Source organism: Camponotus vicinus, unplaced genomic scaffold, assembly GCF_025532165.1.
Source record: "Camponotus vicinus isolate PSW18456_S1 unplaced genomic scaffold, iyCamVici1.0 SCAF_2, whole genome shotgun sequence".
NCBI lineage: Eukaryota > Metazoa > Arthropoda > Insecta > Hymenoptera > Formicidae > Camponotus > Camponotus vicinus.
The window spans coordinates 5,286,165-5,303,700 of NW_028141956.1; the positions used below are offsets into that span (position 1 = coordinate 5,286,165).

Genomic DNA, 17,536 nt, shown 5'->3' on the forward strand with positions numbered 1-17,536 from the left:
ATACATATATATATGTAAGGCAAAAAGGAAAGTAACATGTGAAAGGCAATGTGCGAGAACTTGGGGCACAGCCTATATATTTTCTTCAATGCGATTTGTCAGCCACCTGTCCGATCGGCAGTTCCTACGGTTCGATAAATTCCACATACCGAGAATATTAGACACCGAGGCGTTCGTGTAACTATTATTATAGTATGTGTGTGTGCGCACGAATATAAGTGCTCGATTGCGACGTGCCACGATTTTGCACGTGTCTTGTACGCGTGCATAAGAGCATGCAAGGGTCTCTTTCTCGCTTGGTATCTACACGCAACGAGTGCGATTTATCTCAAGGAGGAAGAGAGAGGGGGGGGAACCGGGGTTAATGCGTTCCGAGAATCTATTATCGGGCTCCCAATATTATAATTATTTTATTAACGATTCGCTCATTATATTCCTTTTTACGGACGAGCAAAGGTGATTGCAATTATTTGTCTTCGTTTTTTTTTCCTTGATCCTTTTTTGTCCCCTCTGCCTACATTACTGCTCTTCCGCGTAATGACAGCACCTACCATAAAAGTATCCGCTTTGTTGGAGAACGTATCCTTGGAATTCGGATGACGAAAGCCCGCTTTTATAAATGCGTTCGATTAATCGCACGATATCCCATAAGAAGGAAAAGTTGTCTTATAAATTACCTCAATAATACGTCGTCGTGATACTAAATATAATCAAAGACTTGAGAGAATGAGAAACAGATGAAATTATATATATTTTTACATATAAAATTCCGGAATGTTATTGCATGTCATAAAAAACCTCGCGCGACAAATCATGTAAAATATCGTAATTTTTGCTAATGATGTCGGAATTTGATTAGCAGCCTTAAAATAACGAGACGGATTTAAACGAACAAAGATAGGATGGTAAATTCGTAGAAATAATTATATTAAATAGAGCCGCGACCACATTCACGCAGAGATAATTTCCTAAAAAACGTGATATTGATCAGCGCGCGAAGACTGGCCGGTTCGTTCGAGAAGTCGTTAATCAGCACGATGAGGGCGATGAGAGGGTTCATTAGCAAAGCGTTCGCTCTCGCGGTCGAAGGAGATATTTGCGGTTTCTCTATCTTTCTCTCTTTCTCCCTCCGGTTCTTCTCTTTCTCTCGGTCGACCGCTGTTCCCAGGAATCTTTCAATTCCAGTCTACAGGATGGGGTTGTATCCTCGCGTGCGTTGTTAAGACCGAGATTTTATGACATGATCCAAAATAACGAGGAACCTGAGTCAGTCACGCGCATAAGTTATCTCGTTTCGTTTCTCGCCCGAATCGACCGGTCGAGTTCCGTCCATCGATGACCTCGGTGGTCCATGCGATGGAAATGGCGAACCATCTTGTCAGAATGCGCCTAAAACTCGGGTCATCCAAAGTGTCCTGATGCCCGATAATCGATGACGTCGTCGACGCGGCTATTAAAGAGTCCTTGCGATATTTTGAAATGCTCGAAAATAAATAAGCGAGACAATAAATGTCGTGCTCCGGAATTCTAGCGTGATACAGATTTGAGATCTCGCGGAAAATATCGATTTAATATCGGCATATTTTTATATGACATATATGATATAAGCTCAGAGAGCCATTTTGTGCCGAAGTTTTAACGCTTAGATTGACTTATGGCCGGATTAGCGAATTTGAAATACGACCGCGTGTTAAAATTTCGAACCTCGACGTTTCGCGCACACTTGGAATATTTACGCGCGCGCGGACGCTTTAAATTCATCGCTAACGTGTACTATCATTAAACGCGACATTAAATGCATCCTTCGCGTTAAATGTGAGCCCCGTGTGAATGCAACAACGGCTTGCCTCCTAACTGCTGTCTTAGAAGTGCATTTACGCGCACACCTGATCGTGTTCCGTACGAATACACGACATCAAACTCGTTCCGATAAACGTGAGACCTTCGTGTGTACCTGATCCGGCTGTTCCGCTTATTCGCCGAACCCGAGCCTTATTTAGTTATATATCGCGTTAGTGTAACCGTTACACTTGATCGCGCAAATTAAAATTTATCGCGAGAGCGTTCGAGAAAATTGCCTTAATTTTCCGAAATGGAAAGTACCACTTGAAACATTTCTGCTTCTAGATCGCGACGTAAGTCGAGACTTATCCCGTTGCGATGATATCGCGACTCGGCTCTCTCAAGAAAAACATTTCGAATTATTTAAGATTGTGCTAAGTGACTAGTCTTCCTTACACGTGTCGTACATGTTCATTCTCGAGTATTGTTGCCTTCGAGACGAAAAACGTCGGTCTTGCATCACGAAATATCTTATTTACGGTGTCGTTATAACGGCGCTGGTCTCACACCGAATGGAGCAAAAGACGCAGAGAGATAGACGCGGCCGCAAGAGGAAATAGAAGAGATCCAACAACGATGAGAAATCTCTCGTTTCTTTTTCCGACTCTTTCTTTTTTCGCAGGTGCTGCTTCTGCTGCTGTTGCTGCTGCTGCCGGATGACGGAGGGAAGTCACAAATTTTTTCATTAATATGCAGCGAGACACTCCTAACTCCCTGCTGCTCGGAAAAGGTAATGTAGTAGCGGGGGCAAAAAGGGAGAAAATGCGGAGCCCGCCCGGTGTGCACGTGCAACCGTCGGGACTCGTGTGTGTCTGTGTCTGCGCGTGTTGGCCGCACGCGCGCGTAGGTGTAAGAGAGAAATAATGGTCTGCTAGGAAATGTAACCGGCCGACGGCTCACGCCCTCGTCGCGACGCCTCGAGAGACTTTATGGAGGGATGAGGGAAGGGAAGAGAAGAGTGTTTCTTCTCTCTCTTCGGAGACGCGTGGAGAGAAGAAACACGAAAGAGAGTTAGAAGGCGGGCGCGCATGGAGGTGTAAAAACCGAGAGAGAATACGTATATAAAGTGCCGGGTGTACACGTCGATATACGCCACTTTGGAGAAGCAATTCGCTTCGTTTCATCCCCACATATTGTTTCCCCGCCCAAGAAATTGTTATTTGCCCTTCGTTTCGTAATAAAATTATTCAAAATATCGTTCTCCGTGGGATTACTTTGCTCGTGCACAAGTAACTTTGCGTCATGTGAAAAGAAATTTAGATTCAATTTTTTACGCACGGTGTATATTTCATTCATACGTGAAACATATGATACGCGTCAAAATTAAAATGTATAATTTATTTGCTTGTGGATTTTTTAATTATAACTTTAAAAGTTCTTTTTTAATATTGAGGACTCGTCTGCATATTTCATTCATTTATAAATTTATAACGAATGAATTATTATAAATTTATAACGAAGCGTTATATCGCAAACAGCAAATCGGCGATGCGTTTATAAACAATTGGCGAGCAATTATAAACAAATTGAATGTTTACGACAGTTTGCGCAGGAGAGTCGAGTTTGACACTCGTGGCCTACAGCATCGCAGTTCGAACTCACGGAAATTATACCGGTTTGAATACCTGGCTGAAATGGGGAAACACGTAACACGGGGCTAACACGAATCGTTCGTCGTTGGCGTACTTCGGGCCCCGCTATTCGAGGCGTTTTATTGGACGGCATGCCTAACCTCTCTATATATCTCTATACTTGTCTCCTCCTCTTCTCGACCGACGTCCTTCTCCCTTCTTACCTCTCACTCTCCGAGATTTTTCTCGGCGATTAAAATTTATGCTCACTCGCGTACCCGGTGCGTGCATATCGCGTTTCGTCTCGCGCAATGCTCGTTTTGCGCCGGGTTACGCACACGTTCAAAGCACGCGTTTGTACACACACACACACACATACACGGATGTACGCTCCGAGATATGATCCCGTCTTTCTCTCGCGTTTTTCCTACCTCGCCCTGAGTTTGACAAGTTTATTTGTCTCTGCGGCTCGCGATCGGGCGGGATTTCGCCGACGTCGTCGGACGGAAAATCTACCAAGAGCAAACGCGCGCGACAAAGGGACCACCGATGACGGTTTCCTTTCAACGGAATTGCGATGATTCCGCCGTGGAAGCTCGCTCTGCTATTTATAGAAATAAGAATGACATTAAAAAAAAATAAAGAGAGAGATGGACGGCGGAGAGGCGCGGTTTCGTCCAATCATCCGACGAAACAAAAAGCTTCGGGATAAAAAAAATACTGATTTTTATTCTGGCAGGTTATACCGAAGCGACCCTTTGTGACTCGTGCCACAGCTTGGGCAGATATTGCACGTCGCCGATGATATTGAATATTTAAATCGCATTGATATTCCGCGAGGGCGAGGGAGGGTGCGCGACAACGTCGAGTTAAAAATATGAAGTTTTTTCGGCGCGCCAGAACCCGATTTGAAAGATCGATCGGCGGCGTGATAACCAGAATCAGTCCCGTCCGTCGGCATCGATAGAGTCAACATCTTCCAAAGATATAAGTTAAACGTCGTATCGAGACGTTGACAGGTTCCTGATAATGACGCCCGATAGCTCGAATATATTAACTCGCCGAACGTCATTCTCATTCTTAATTGACGCCGAAAACGAACAGGTGATTCCCGTAAATTTCACGCATCTTCCAGTTTTTCGAACATCTTACGCGGGATCGTTTAACATTTTTATTTACAGCGAGATCGTTTCTCGATATCTCGAATGATACTAAATACAAGATAACGCGTATCTCCCTCCGTGTTGCATAATGGACAAGAAGAGTGCATAGTACTCGGGTCGTAAGACCATCAATTTCGCGATAGAGGCATTTTCGCCACGATGCATCGATGCATCTGGAGAAGTACCACTGCAAATTCCTCTTCCTCTCTTGCCCTCTTGCTTTTCTCTCCCTTTCTCTTCCATTTTAATCGCAATGTCACAGCGTCTTCTATCGGACTCGATCAATGATAGTAGCCTACATTCGTCGTATGATCTTTTCCTCGCGTATGAGGAAGCGTACCTAGGCCATAAGCCCAATCTTTGCGTACACGCATACACGTAAAGAGAGCCCAGGCGCGTAGTCTTTCCCTCTCTCTGTTTCTGTCCTTCTATCTCCCCCTTCATTTCTCAGACGATAGAGGACAAGTCCTATTCCGTCCTTGTCGAACCGATAGGATGCTGCCAGGCTTCCTTCGCGTACAGTCGGGGCCCGAGATCAGAGTAGTAGGTTGTACAGGTATGCACACGGAGGGAGGGGGGGGGGGAAGGGTTGGCCGGGGGCATTCCTGCGGCGTTGCCGCGTCTCTTACTCACCGTGCCCTGAGAGAGAAAGGAAGAGAGAGAGGAGGAAGGCAGCAGCCGGAGAGAAAGAGAAAGAGGGAGAGAGAGAGAGAGAGAAAAAGAGAAAGGAAGAGACAAGGAGCCGAAGGAGGAAGGAATAAAAGCGACGAGCTGGGCTCTCGCACGACCACGAGCGCAACTCGAACGAGTCTTTCTACCTTTTCGCGGAGGCAATCGAGTTTGCTCGGCAAGAGAGCACTGCTTCTCGCGAGACCCGTTCCCGGCTACTCTCGCTTCTCGCTCCCGATATCCCGATGTCGCTCCCGCATCGGGGAATCGCTAACTTCTTCCACGCTGAGACGTTCGAGAGCTTTGGAAACTCTCTCGCGCGCGCGTGGTGCGATGAAAGACAAGATGAAGGATCCCGCTCCGTAGAGCGGGATTAGCTAAAATTTAATCAACGTCTCGGGCCACCCGAAGACGGCTGCACATCGAGTGGGCGGTATCGATTAATGCGTTTACGGTAAACGGATCAACGGAGAAGTTAGCGAGGGACGCAATTATAGGAGCGATGGGACTTCCGCGCTATCGCAATTCCGATTCGTTCGTCCATTTCTGATTTCGCGTTGGCTCTCGGCTAATGTCTGTTAACGTACAACGGAATCGAATGAAAGGAAGTTTCGAGCCTTGGGTGGGGTTTCATCGGGCTCTCTCTGGGCGATCGCATCGTCGGAGAGCAGAACGATGGACTCGCTTCTGAACGGTAAATGAGTTCGGAGCACGAGTGGACGGTGGTAGCGAATGTTCATGGGCCTTACTTCGAGAAAGTAATTGAATCTCGAACCGCCACATTACACAGGATTCGGTTCGTTTAAAATTCTCGAAAGACTTCGTTCGCGATCGAGAAGAAAAATCGAAGGCTAAACTAGACATGATGGATCAGTTTCTTTTTGTTTATAGTAGCGAATTTAAATAAGTACTTCTATCGCTTTGATTATTTGAATTTAAGCGAATTAAAATAGTATTTGATGAAATAGTAATGTTGAGAAAATAGATGCATGCATTTATAAGTAACTGTCAATATTTTTTATATTGACAAAATTTTCTTTCGGTTCAAAAAAGATAAAAAGATGCTGATCTAAATCGATCAGTTATCGTAGAGAGAGATCGGAGGCACGAGTGCAACTACGATTCTAGTAGTTAAGAATTCGATTTCGCGAGACGTCACGCACCGATGAAGAATTTTAAGTCTCGATATCTCGTGGCCCAGGCTCTTCCCGGAGCGGCGGTGCTTGTACCTGTAAATTTGAAAGTTCGCGAACTAAAGTAATGGACGCGCATCTTAGGGATCACGAATGCGATCGAAGGATAAAGTTCGCAGATGTTAGCGACGACGGCAGCGACGACAGAAAGAAGAGGAGGAGAGGAGGGGAGGGGAGGGCGAGAGGAAGAGAAGCGAGCTTCGCAAAGATATCGCGGGGCTAAGGATAACGAGGAGCTCGCGTTTCGTGCGAGTCGAGGGAAACAAAGTTAGCCACTTCCATCGGCAGACACGGTCCACTGGGAACGGATCCTTGGCAAGTTCCATTAAACGCGTTACGTATCGAGGAGAGGGAAGAAGAACTCTCGAGGGGCCACCGGAGAAACTTGCCGCGGGTACTCCGCGGTGGCCGCAATCGCAGGATGTAACCCGGAGATCTTGAAACCGAGTCGGTCCCGAAATTCGCCAGAAGCAAGGAACACGTGGTCGAGTATTATCTAATCGATTATGTAAAAAACAGCGCAGTTCTATAGCGCTAGGAGACACACACATCTTTTAACATATATGATATAATTTATCAAATTATATAATATACTCCTGAACGAAAAATTAACGCATAATTTTTTTTCACTTTTTCTTTAAAATTTTTTGTTAAAATTTAAATATCAGCTTTTAAAGAAAAAGTGAAAAAAAAATTATGCGTTAATTTTATCCAGGAGTATATATATTGTGAAATTATATTCATACATTATAAATTTTATTTTCTGTTTATTTAGGTCAAAAGTATATAATAGATATATAATAGATTTAGTAAAGAAATTAATATAGAAATTAAAATTTTACTTCACACACATGCATTTTCCATATTAATAGTTTCTCGTCTGAAATGTAAGGATTTCAGCCCCTCTTTTTATGCACCTTATTTTTCATAAAACGCCCCAAAATCGCATCGTATAAAATAAGACGGGATACCGCGAGTTTGCTGGCCGAATTCGTGGAGGCGTCTCTACGTCTCGGGCAGCCGGCGCGCCGGACCGTCCCCAAAAGCGCGACGAAACGATCCCCTTTTAATCCCCGAACGCTAACTACCAGCACCTCGGACGATCTCGCAATTCGGAAGATTGGTGCGCATTACGAAATTATCGTTATTCCCCTCTACGAAAGGGGGGAATAAGAGGGGCCGCGGAGAGGGCGAGCCATCGAGATGCCCGAGGCGCCAGGCTTTTTTTCGGTTAAAATATGGAAAACGTTCCGGGTAGCCTGCGTGGATGATCTTCAGAAACGCATAATGGGACTGGAAGGCCAATCTTGGCTCCGTTAAATCACGTTCGCAACGATCGAGACGAGGGCAGTGCGCACAGAAGAATTCTTTATCCGAGCAAACAACATCCATCGCCTCGAGATACTGACTCGACGCTCATAAGAAAAAGGAGAAAAAAACGAGGGGAGAAGAAAAAAGAAAATTAAAAGTGCTTTGCCGTGAATCTCGATGCGACGAGAAATTATATCGCGATTAAGGGTGGACAAGAGACAAAGCGCATAGTTGATGTAAATGGATCTGAAATTTCCTCCCGTCAATATACATATATTTGGCCTTGCGACTATACTTAAAGTAAAGTGTGTCCGAGGTATTTTAGACTGGAAAAAATTACCGAGTAAAATATTTTGCTAATTTATAATGATGGCTCTTTCATAACCCTTATTAAAGCCACGATGTATAAAGCGCCGCGCTTTATTAATCACGATACGATATTAGAAGAAATGCTGAACAAGAGTTGGAGGCTTTTGTTTCACGAGAAAAAAAAAGAGGACGGATTATATAAAATAATAGCCTAATGTGAGTTAAAGTAGACGAGAAACTCATAGCCGCCACGTGATCGGCCGCCAGGATATTCGTGTGGGTAAGTATAGCGGTGCGTACGTAATTAGTGTCGTGGCAATTTGGTCATTCTCTCTCTTTCTCTCTCTTTCCTTGGTATTCAGCGTCTCCGCGCAATAAATCACGTGCCGTGCCGTGCCGCACCGCGAAATTACGACTGGAGCGTCAGGAAACGTCGACTTGATGCGAGCTAACGTGTCCCTTACGTTCGCTTCTCCGTTAGTCGTCGAAAAAACAACCGTACCAATGTCTTGGATCGAGAACAAAAGAGATATTCCGCATATTACTATATTTATTTTCGCGGTATACATGTGCCATTACTTTCCGTTGTATCATATGTTCTGAAAAAAAGTTGTTTTCGCGTAATTGGAGGTATCTTGTATTATTTTTCTTAGTGAATTATGACATAATTAACGAGAGCTAAAAATATTTTAATACAATAAAAGCTATCGCGTAGACAATACAGAGATAATTAAGTCATTTACGCGATTAACAAACGGTTATCGAAAGACTCCATTTTCCCGAGACAACAGATCGATCACGTGGCGGCAGCAAGCATTTCGACTCAACCTCGATACATCTGGCTAAGTATACATCCAAGAATGGCAATTGGCGCGATATATCGCGACCCGGGGTGTCGCCGTGGACTATCATCTCGGCTTGATTAGCCCTACGTAAGTACGTATACAGCAAAAGGTAGGGTAAAAGAAGGTAGGGAACCGAACGGACGAGCACTTACCATGATCCGCCTGGATCCCTCGCGGGCAGATTAGCAGCAGCAGCAACGGCAGAAGGTGGGCAGCGGAAGCAGCAACGGCGGCGCAGGTGGCTAGGAGGCCTGCTACGCCCGCCATATTGAAGGGGGCCATTCTTATCGCCGTGTGGACCCCACACTGCCGCAGTGGACGGCCGTCGGTCCTCTCACGATCAGCGCGAGGATGCGGTGTCGTCACTCTCGCCTCCTCATGCCTCCTCAAAGACTCGCTTGGCGCCTCGCGTCGTCGTCTTGCTCGTCACGACTACCACCGATCGAATTCCTCCACCCTCTTTGTCACCCACCACCTCCGCCTTCTTCACCGGCCACAGCTTTCCTTGCCCGCCTATGCTCCAGCTTATCGTTCCGCGATTGCCGTTTTTCTCTATTTCCAGAATTCTTCCAGTGCACTAGTAGTGCCAATCATACGCTCGTTAATGATATTTCTTTGTAGTGACTTAAATAAGAATGTTATATGAACTTGACGATGCACGTGATAACTAGTATCGCTGAGTCAAACACCCATCTACTTGTCGTCTCGCTTCATCCATGTATTTTTCTTTAATGTGGCGAGCAAAAATTAATTCTTCCCATTTACTTTACATGGTGATACAATTATATATAGTAGACCGCTCAATCTTGCTTTGCTAAATTCGACTTTTCGATATGGATCGAAGCCTCATAAACAAAGAGCTGTTTTGCTGGCTGATGAACCTGAAAAAAATAAAAATTAATCATATTAATTAAAATCTAAAAATACACCATTTATTTTGCTTGTTATGTTATTATATTTTTCCCTTTATATATATATATACATACATACATACTCCAAAATTTCGATATACATAGAGTAATATGATTTTTATCGCTTGTATGATTGAAAAGACAGAATTACATTTTCATTAGTTTTTTCCACTTTTCCAATTACTTTTCATAAAGATATTATTTTCTCTCTTACAAACATGCTTTAATTATACAGTGTTCGTTGATTAATGCAAAATATTTTCTATTGTTTCCTTTAAAATAAATTAACATTACTTGTAATAAATGTTTTCATTTTTTGATATAAACATAGAATTTAATATTAATTTATAATTGTAGGTAATTATAAAAATACATATAAATAATTATTAAAAGAGATAAATTGCTAAAAATTAATATAAAAATAGTAAGAATAAAATTGTGAGATATTCTTTATACGCGTTGTTTTTTTTAAAATGCTAGCGCTTAGTATCTAATTCAGGTTTGGCAATGATGACAAAAATATATGTCATATAAAAGAAGAAAAGTAAAAGCTGCGAACGACATATCTAGAGTTCAAGGTCAATTTGCATTATATTGGCGAAGAGTTCCGGTAATACCGGACTTTGTATTCAATGCTCAATTACCGTGCGTGAAAAGGAAAATAGTAGTAGCAACGATAGGATGGGAGAATGGTAAGAATAAAAAAAATAAGAAAAGGAGCGAAAACTCGGAACAAAACTTTGGGGTTCATCGCGATAGTGGAAGGGTGTCGGGATAAGGTAGGACAGGAGGGAGGGTAAGAGGTTTTAGGATCAATACCATGCGTTTATCCGTCTCCTTCTCGCTTCCACCATCTTCGACTTCTGTTCTTCTCGTGCTCGAGAGAACGCGATATGGCAGGGAAAAAGAGAGAGAGAGAGAGAGAGAGAGAGAGAGTGTGTCGACTGTCTCTTTTCGATACACTCTGTCTTTCGCTTTCGCTTTGGTAAGCTCTAAGGTCTGGTCGGTGTCTCGCCATTCTTCGATAAAACGAGAGGAACAAGACAGAAGGGAGAAAAGACAGAGGGTGCCGCGTACGAGAAAGCGCGGGCACGAGGATCCGTAAGTAGGAACGAAATTCTAAAGTGCCGAAATGCAAAGAGATGGAAAAGAGCAAGAGTGTCAAAGAACGAAACAACGAAAGAAAGAGACGAAAGGAGAATAGAGAAGGAAAAAGAGAAAGAAAAAAACAGAACGAGCAAGAGAGACGGTAGGCACTCTTTAGAAGTTCTTCTAAAGCGGGCAAAGACCTTCTCTCGCTTCTTCCCCTTCTCTTCGATTCTAGCCAGGTCAGCCAAGATGCATCCGCGAAATTGCAGACTTCAGTAAAACGCCGCAGCCGCCGCTGTTGCGACTCGGCTCAGCTCGGGTCGGTGCGCCAGGTAGCGCCTCTTAGCTCGGCTACCAACCGCTTGTGGTACCATTCGTTTTCTACTGTTGCCCGACGAGTGGTCTCGTCAAAAATTTAAGATGTCCTCCTTCTCCTCCGGCGCACCTCTTCGAGCCTCCTCCATCGTCCTTTCCGTTTCATCCCTTTCCACTTCAAAACGACTTCCTCTTCGGGCTACAAATGCGTAGTACTTTCTTTCATCCTGTCTGCTTTTTCATTTTTTTGATAAGACCCGCTAAAGAAATTGCCGAAAACAGCTTCACTTGCCTCAAGTAAAAGCACGAGAAAGAGAGAGAAAGACTGAAGTGGCGATGGAGAAGGATGGCTGCCCGGTAGGCGAGTATCTAGAGTATCTTTGAGAAGAGCCACTATTTTCCATTTTTTCCCCTTGCCCAATCTCCGCGTCTCATTGCCGGTACTTTTTACTTCCTTCGAAAAGCAGACGTAAACACGACGAGGATCGTTTCTCCCGCTAGCAGGTCGTCCACTCGGTAGGTGGTTGGCCACCTTCTTCAACGAGCAAAGGCCTCTCGCGTTTTTCTCTCTCCCTTTCTCTCTTCGTCTCGCTTCGCGTCCTCTTCCGGGCCAGACCTCTTTCCGCGTACCCGCCACCCAGGCAGGTAGGTACGCCAAATTGCAGATTTCGGGAGGCGGAGGAGGCCTCCCGACTCTCGAGTGGCTCGTGAAAATTTTAAGCCCTGCCTCTGTGCGATGCCGCGTCTCTTCCAACGAGTTTCGCGTCAAGTCGCGATACTCGCCCATCACAGGCTGGTGCGAGAGAGTGCGCCTCTGATACATACGTATACACAATGCCTCTCTTCGGCTTTCGGGGATATCTTTGAGTGCACTTGCCTCCTTTCAAGGTGAAAAGCTTTTCTCCTTCCTCTCCTCCTTGGCTTTCGTGGCGTCGCGCTCTCGCGCTTCTATCCATCCGTCGCAAACCCTCCGACCACTCCTCCCGCATAACTCTGCGAAAAACTTTGCAGCCAGGTTTCTATCCAGATTAAGACGTTCCCTGGCGCTCTTTTACGGGGCTTATACCAAAGAAGTTTGTTATCCGAAAGACAGACTCTATCTTCGAAACATAATGGATGACAGTTTAATTGTCACGTTGTACATGAAGATAAAAAATATCCAATCATGCATATAACGGAAGCTCGTCGTTCAATTTATTTGTGATTAATTTTAAAACGTTTGATAACGGCTCTTTTAATTCGTAAGACATAAAATTTTATAGAGAAATTTTTTACTTCCAGTAATCTTTCCGCACACAAAAAGTAAATAATAAAACATTCGAGCCTCGTGAAGGCTTCGCTTCGTAAGTATGATACAATCGGAACAATCTTAATTTCAATTAACGGAATATAAGTTAAAGTTTATTCTCATATTTCTTACGAAACATGTAATTTTTTTATCTTTTATCTTTTCGCCGTCTAGATAAAGCATCAGAATAATTTCGCCGAGCAACGTGTAAGTTCTCGTTCATCTCCGTTTTCCTCTTCTTGTTCTTCACCGCTACTCGGGCGGGCTCTCGTCGTTCGATTCTTCTTGTTTCCAGCGTTTCGTCAGACTTTTCTCGTGCCGGTTCTCGTGACCGCCCCGGGACAAATTCTATTTCCGGTTGAATTTAAGACCCTCCGGAATATACGGATTTATTTCACCGGCATGCCGCGTGCGGACGAAGAGAGATAGAGAAGAAAGAAGAGGACGAGAAGAAACGCGGGCGGGAGGAGCGACGCGGTTTTACTTCGAATCCGAAGAGGCTCGTAAACGTAACAAAGAAAAGACTCGGAAGGAGAAGCAGCGCAAGGATGAACGAAGAGCGGAGGAAACCTGCAAAGGGTGTAGGAGAAAAGAGAAGGTTCCTCGAAATTATTATACCTTGAACGATTGCCACTCTCGAGGCGATCCGGGCTCTATTATTTTTCCGAAACTACGTCTCTACTCGATCTTTCTTTTTTTTTTACACTCTTGTTCCGTCTCATCTTTTACGATAGTAACGATCGTTCGGTTAACGAGTGACGGATAGACACAAGAAGCGAGACAACTTCCATTCTTGATAAATGAGAGAACATCGTCGTTAAAGCGGCCATCGCGTGATCAGGTCTACTTTTTTGAATCTTCGTCTACGATCTTCTTATCCGAGATTTTATTGCGTTGTGTTTGTAGCGATAAGAATTTTAAAACAACGCTTTGAAATCTTATTATGTGTTTTTTCTTTTTTTCTTCCTTTAAATCTCTCGTTTGCTTAGTTTGATTAACTCCGTTATTTATTTTTGTTTCTCTAGCTTAGACCGCTTGTGTCTATCTTCTTGATTTCAGGATCGCGCATTTACGCTGATGAGAGTAGGAATAGAAAAAAAAGATTTTGTTTCAACACATCATCGCCGAGATACTTTCCTATCATAATCAAATTTTATAACGTGATTCACGAAATAAATTGTAAATTATATTGTACAATAAATTAATTATTTTTCTTTTTCTGCAAAATTATTATGTCGCGCGTTAAATATATACGCAATTAAAAAGAAATAAGATTTAATTGTTGCTAGAATTTTGTCAATTGAATTATTTGTGCTCAATTTATCAAATTGATACGCTCGTATCGTGGGAATTAAATAATCGCGGAAGTTGCAGCGAGTATCGTATAGTGTGATTAGATTTGCAAACGCAAACAAATCTACACATGTCGATATATAAAACCGCGAGAATTTCGCAATTGGCTCGGTCGTTTGTGCCAGGTGAAAGTGAGCCATGCGAGCTCCTGTAACGCTGCATCGAGCAAGATAGAGATCCGATCGACAGACGCAACACATATCGATTCTCTCGTTCATGTTTAATTAAGATTTCGTAATCCGAATGCACCGTCATATCACTATCGTGTAATCGAGAATCCATTATGCTCATCCGATCCTCGGGAGTTTCAATCGGATTTCTCCGACATATTATCGGAAAAATTTTTGATCTCCCTCGCGCACGCGATAATGCATTCGTTTAATAGACAAAACATCCGGTTCTGTTCGTTATGACTGCGCGCGAAAACTATTTGAAACGCGTTGAAGAGATTTAAATGCTAAGATGGCACACACACACACACACACGCTTGGGCGTGTGTGCGCTGAAGTTCGCATGATCCATAAATAGCTTTCGTGATTGAGGGTCGGAGAGATTATCTAAACGAACCATCCGCGTAAAGGAAACTGACGTTTACGCGAGCGCCTGAAATATAAGAAATAAGACTCGCCCCATTCATTAGCATTCCGCTATAATCAGCATTGGCATTCCTGATTACATACGTTTTTATGTTTTCTCCTTACTAGCTTAGTCCGCTTCCTTATAGCACACACGGTTATCTTTCAAATATAAATTTATTACGAGAAATATAGAAAATATAGAAAATGATAATATAGAAAAAAATAATAAAAGGATAGATATATATATAATGAATAATGGAAAATTTTTTTCTAAATAGATAACGGAAAACATTTTCAATATCCTCAAGATTTAGAAAGCTCAATTGAACTTGTTTGATACATATATGTAATATATGTGAGCGTGATACGAAAGCAAAGAACACCATTTTCGAGCGATATATTGTGAAACTTAGAGAGACAAATATGAGTCGTTCGGGCGGAACTAAAAGTAACGAAGAAAAAGCAGTACGTTTTTCTTATCGCGAGTCGTCCAGCATGCAACTGGACAGCCGATGATAAAGCTAATGGCCTCCGCGGAGTTCATCAGTGATCAGTCACGCGATCCTGACCTCCATTCCTTTTCTATTCGCGGTAAAGAATCTGCTTCAACGGAGTCGAGCGAATCTTTATCGCGTTTTCACCAGAAGGGAAAATCGAGGAATAAAGGAAAACGGAGTGAACGAGAGGGAATGAGAGACAGGAAGAGAGAAAAAGAACGAGAGATTTCCAAGGAAACGATAGGAGGACAGAATCTGGGACTGCCGCCAGGTGATAGCCTAATCCACGTTCCTCCGTTTATCCGTGACGTGTCGTGACAAACGTTCCGTACGTTGTTCGCATACGTCAAAATAGTTCGACCATTAGCGGTCTCTTCGGCTTTTCTCGAGCCCCTCGCACGGCGGATGGAATCCCCTTTACCCTCTCCCTCTCTTCGTCAGAAATGAAAGAAAAAGAAGACATACGCACGCGGATAACGACAGGGTGCGCTTACGCTCTTCGTAATTTATATGTCTCTAATCTCGACGATAAGCTCCTCGTCGCGGCTTCGTGTCTCCGGATTGCGTTAAGTATCGTGAAATGACACACGCGTCTTCGTGCACGCGCACACGCATCTCCGTATCGACGCGCGAGTGCGTGTGCACGATGATATACTTGCAGTCTTTTCGGGCAATGGGCTCTCATGAGGCCGCTCGCTCTCTCGCGTGCCTCATAATTTTACTCAAGGGGCCGCAACAGTTCTATATTTCACGAGGGCTCGAAACTCCGAGAGTCGTTGTTCGTTGCCGGCGCTTCCTCCGGTGCTTCTTTCGTGGGCACGCACTATGTCTAGGGCCATATGGCTTTCGTTTCTTCTTTCTCCCTCTGCCTTTCTCTCTTCTTTCCCCTTTAGTTTTCCTGTCCCTTTGTTGGGGTATCTCTCCTCCCCCCCGTTCCTCTCCCTCTTCCTACGCAACACTGTTGAATTGTCTCTTTCCGCTATATTTAGTTTTATGCTAGCTCGGCGTGCGAGGTATAGTTCATCATTCCCTAGAGACATTACACAGACCGTGTTTCTTTTTTTACGAGTAAAAGAGATTTCTGAATACATTATCAACTAGGCAGATAATTATGATGTATACTTGACAGAAATAGACAGATAAATATGACGTGTGGATGGTAAAGGGAAATTTGTTCCTCTCATTTTTTTCCTTCCGCGCGCATAAATTTCAACTAATTCTCAGCGTGTTTAAAAAAGCTTTCCGAGAAATCGAGACACGGTCTCTCATCGCGTTCGCTACTTTTTAATAATTAGGGGCATTAATACCCCAAGTTAAATTATAACCGACTCTACAAGGCGATGGCGAGGGTCGAAAGGAGGAGCTCGTATCTTCGGCCGTCGTCGTTGTCGACGAAACGACGCGTACTTACTTTATCCAATAAATAACAGGTGCGGAAGACGAAGTTCTCGACTGGAAAGTTTGAAGCTTCTCATAGGCTAAAACGCTTTTGTCAGTCGCCGTCGCGTCGCGAAAAAGAGAAAGGGAGAGGGAGAGAAAGAGAGAGAGATTCAAGTTTTCTCCCTCGGAATAAAATTATTCCTCAAAGGACTACATCTCTGTTTTGTACCCTCGGGGCATTATTAGGCCTCTCTTTCTGTCTAGTCCAAGTTACAACGCGAGTTATACACGAATCCTAGAAATTATCGCTTCCTTCTCGAAGGCGACACAATTTGCCGTTCCGCCTCGTTCTCCTCGTTTTCCCTTATCCGGATGATCTACCGCAGCAACGAAGGAAAAAAGGGAAGGAGAAAAGGATGTTTGCCACGAAAAAAAACCATGTATATATTCTCTGGCGCGCAATTCGTAGCGTACACTTCCGGCTTATCCGGAGTTTTTTCTCCTTTTTCTCTCCCTCTGTTCGCCTCCTCTCATCTTCCGCCCGAATCTCCCGTACTCCCACAATTCTCCCCGCATTTTTACGCAGATCGGACCGTGTCCCGACATCGGGGTAGCATCGTCCTGTGACATATGGAGGGTCCCTGAACGCGTCCCTGTTTTCCCCGCGCGGTCCCTCGAGGCTTCTCTCGGGATGTTTCTCCTAACTGACCGAGCGGATACTTCACCCTCCTGCCTCTGGTGCGTATACGACCTCACGCTCCTGCGAGAAATATTTTCATTCGCATCTCGTCTCCGTTTACTTTCCCCCTCCTAAGATGCGCCATCGGTTACGACCGTGGTTTCGCTCGTATCCTGACCCGGGATTTGTACGCCCTTCGATCCTATTGGGACGGTCTTTCCGACAAAATTCCAGTTTACTTCTTTAGTATCATGACAAATAAAGCAGGTATCCCCCGAGTTTAACGAAGCAAGTTTTTGTTTATTCCGCAGAAAACAGAAATTACAAGATTATATTGCGATAAGTTTTTACAATATGCATTTCGATGATAATCATGCAGACGTTTGTAAGAGATAATTTTGCAAAAAAAATTCTAGATGTATAGAAATTTTAAATCTAAACTGCAGTTCGATATAAAAAGATATAAATATAAAAATGTGCTAGAATGCATATTTATCACAGTTATCAACTTTGTTTTATCATGTACATGTAATAAGAATAAAC

The 17,536-nt window shown here is 43.8% G+C and overlaps 1 protein-coding gene across 23 annotated transcripts in view; it reads right to left on the reverse strand.

Moving 5' to 3' along the window:
* Eph (Eph receptor tyrosine kinase) overlaps positions 1 to 17,536 on the reverse strand; it is a 90,570-nt gene that overhangs the window by 48,378 nt on the left and 24,656 nt on the right. For all 23 annotated transcript variants that reach the window (XM_083089802.1, XM_083089803.1, XM_083089807.1 and 20 more), the window contains exon 2: positions 9,056 to 9,784. In XM_083089802.1, coding sequence (XP_082945928.1) covers positions 9,056 to 9,185 — 130 coding nt within the window. In that variant the 5' untranslated portion in view covers positions 9,186 to 9,784. The remainder of the gene's footprint in view (positions 1 to 9,055; positions 9,785 to 17,536) is intronic.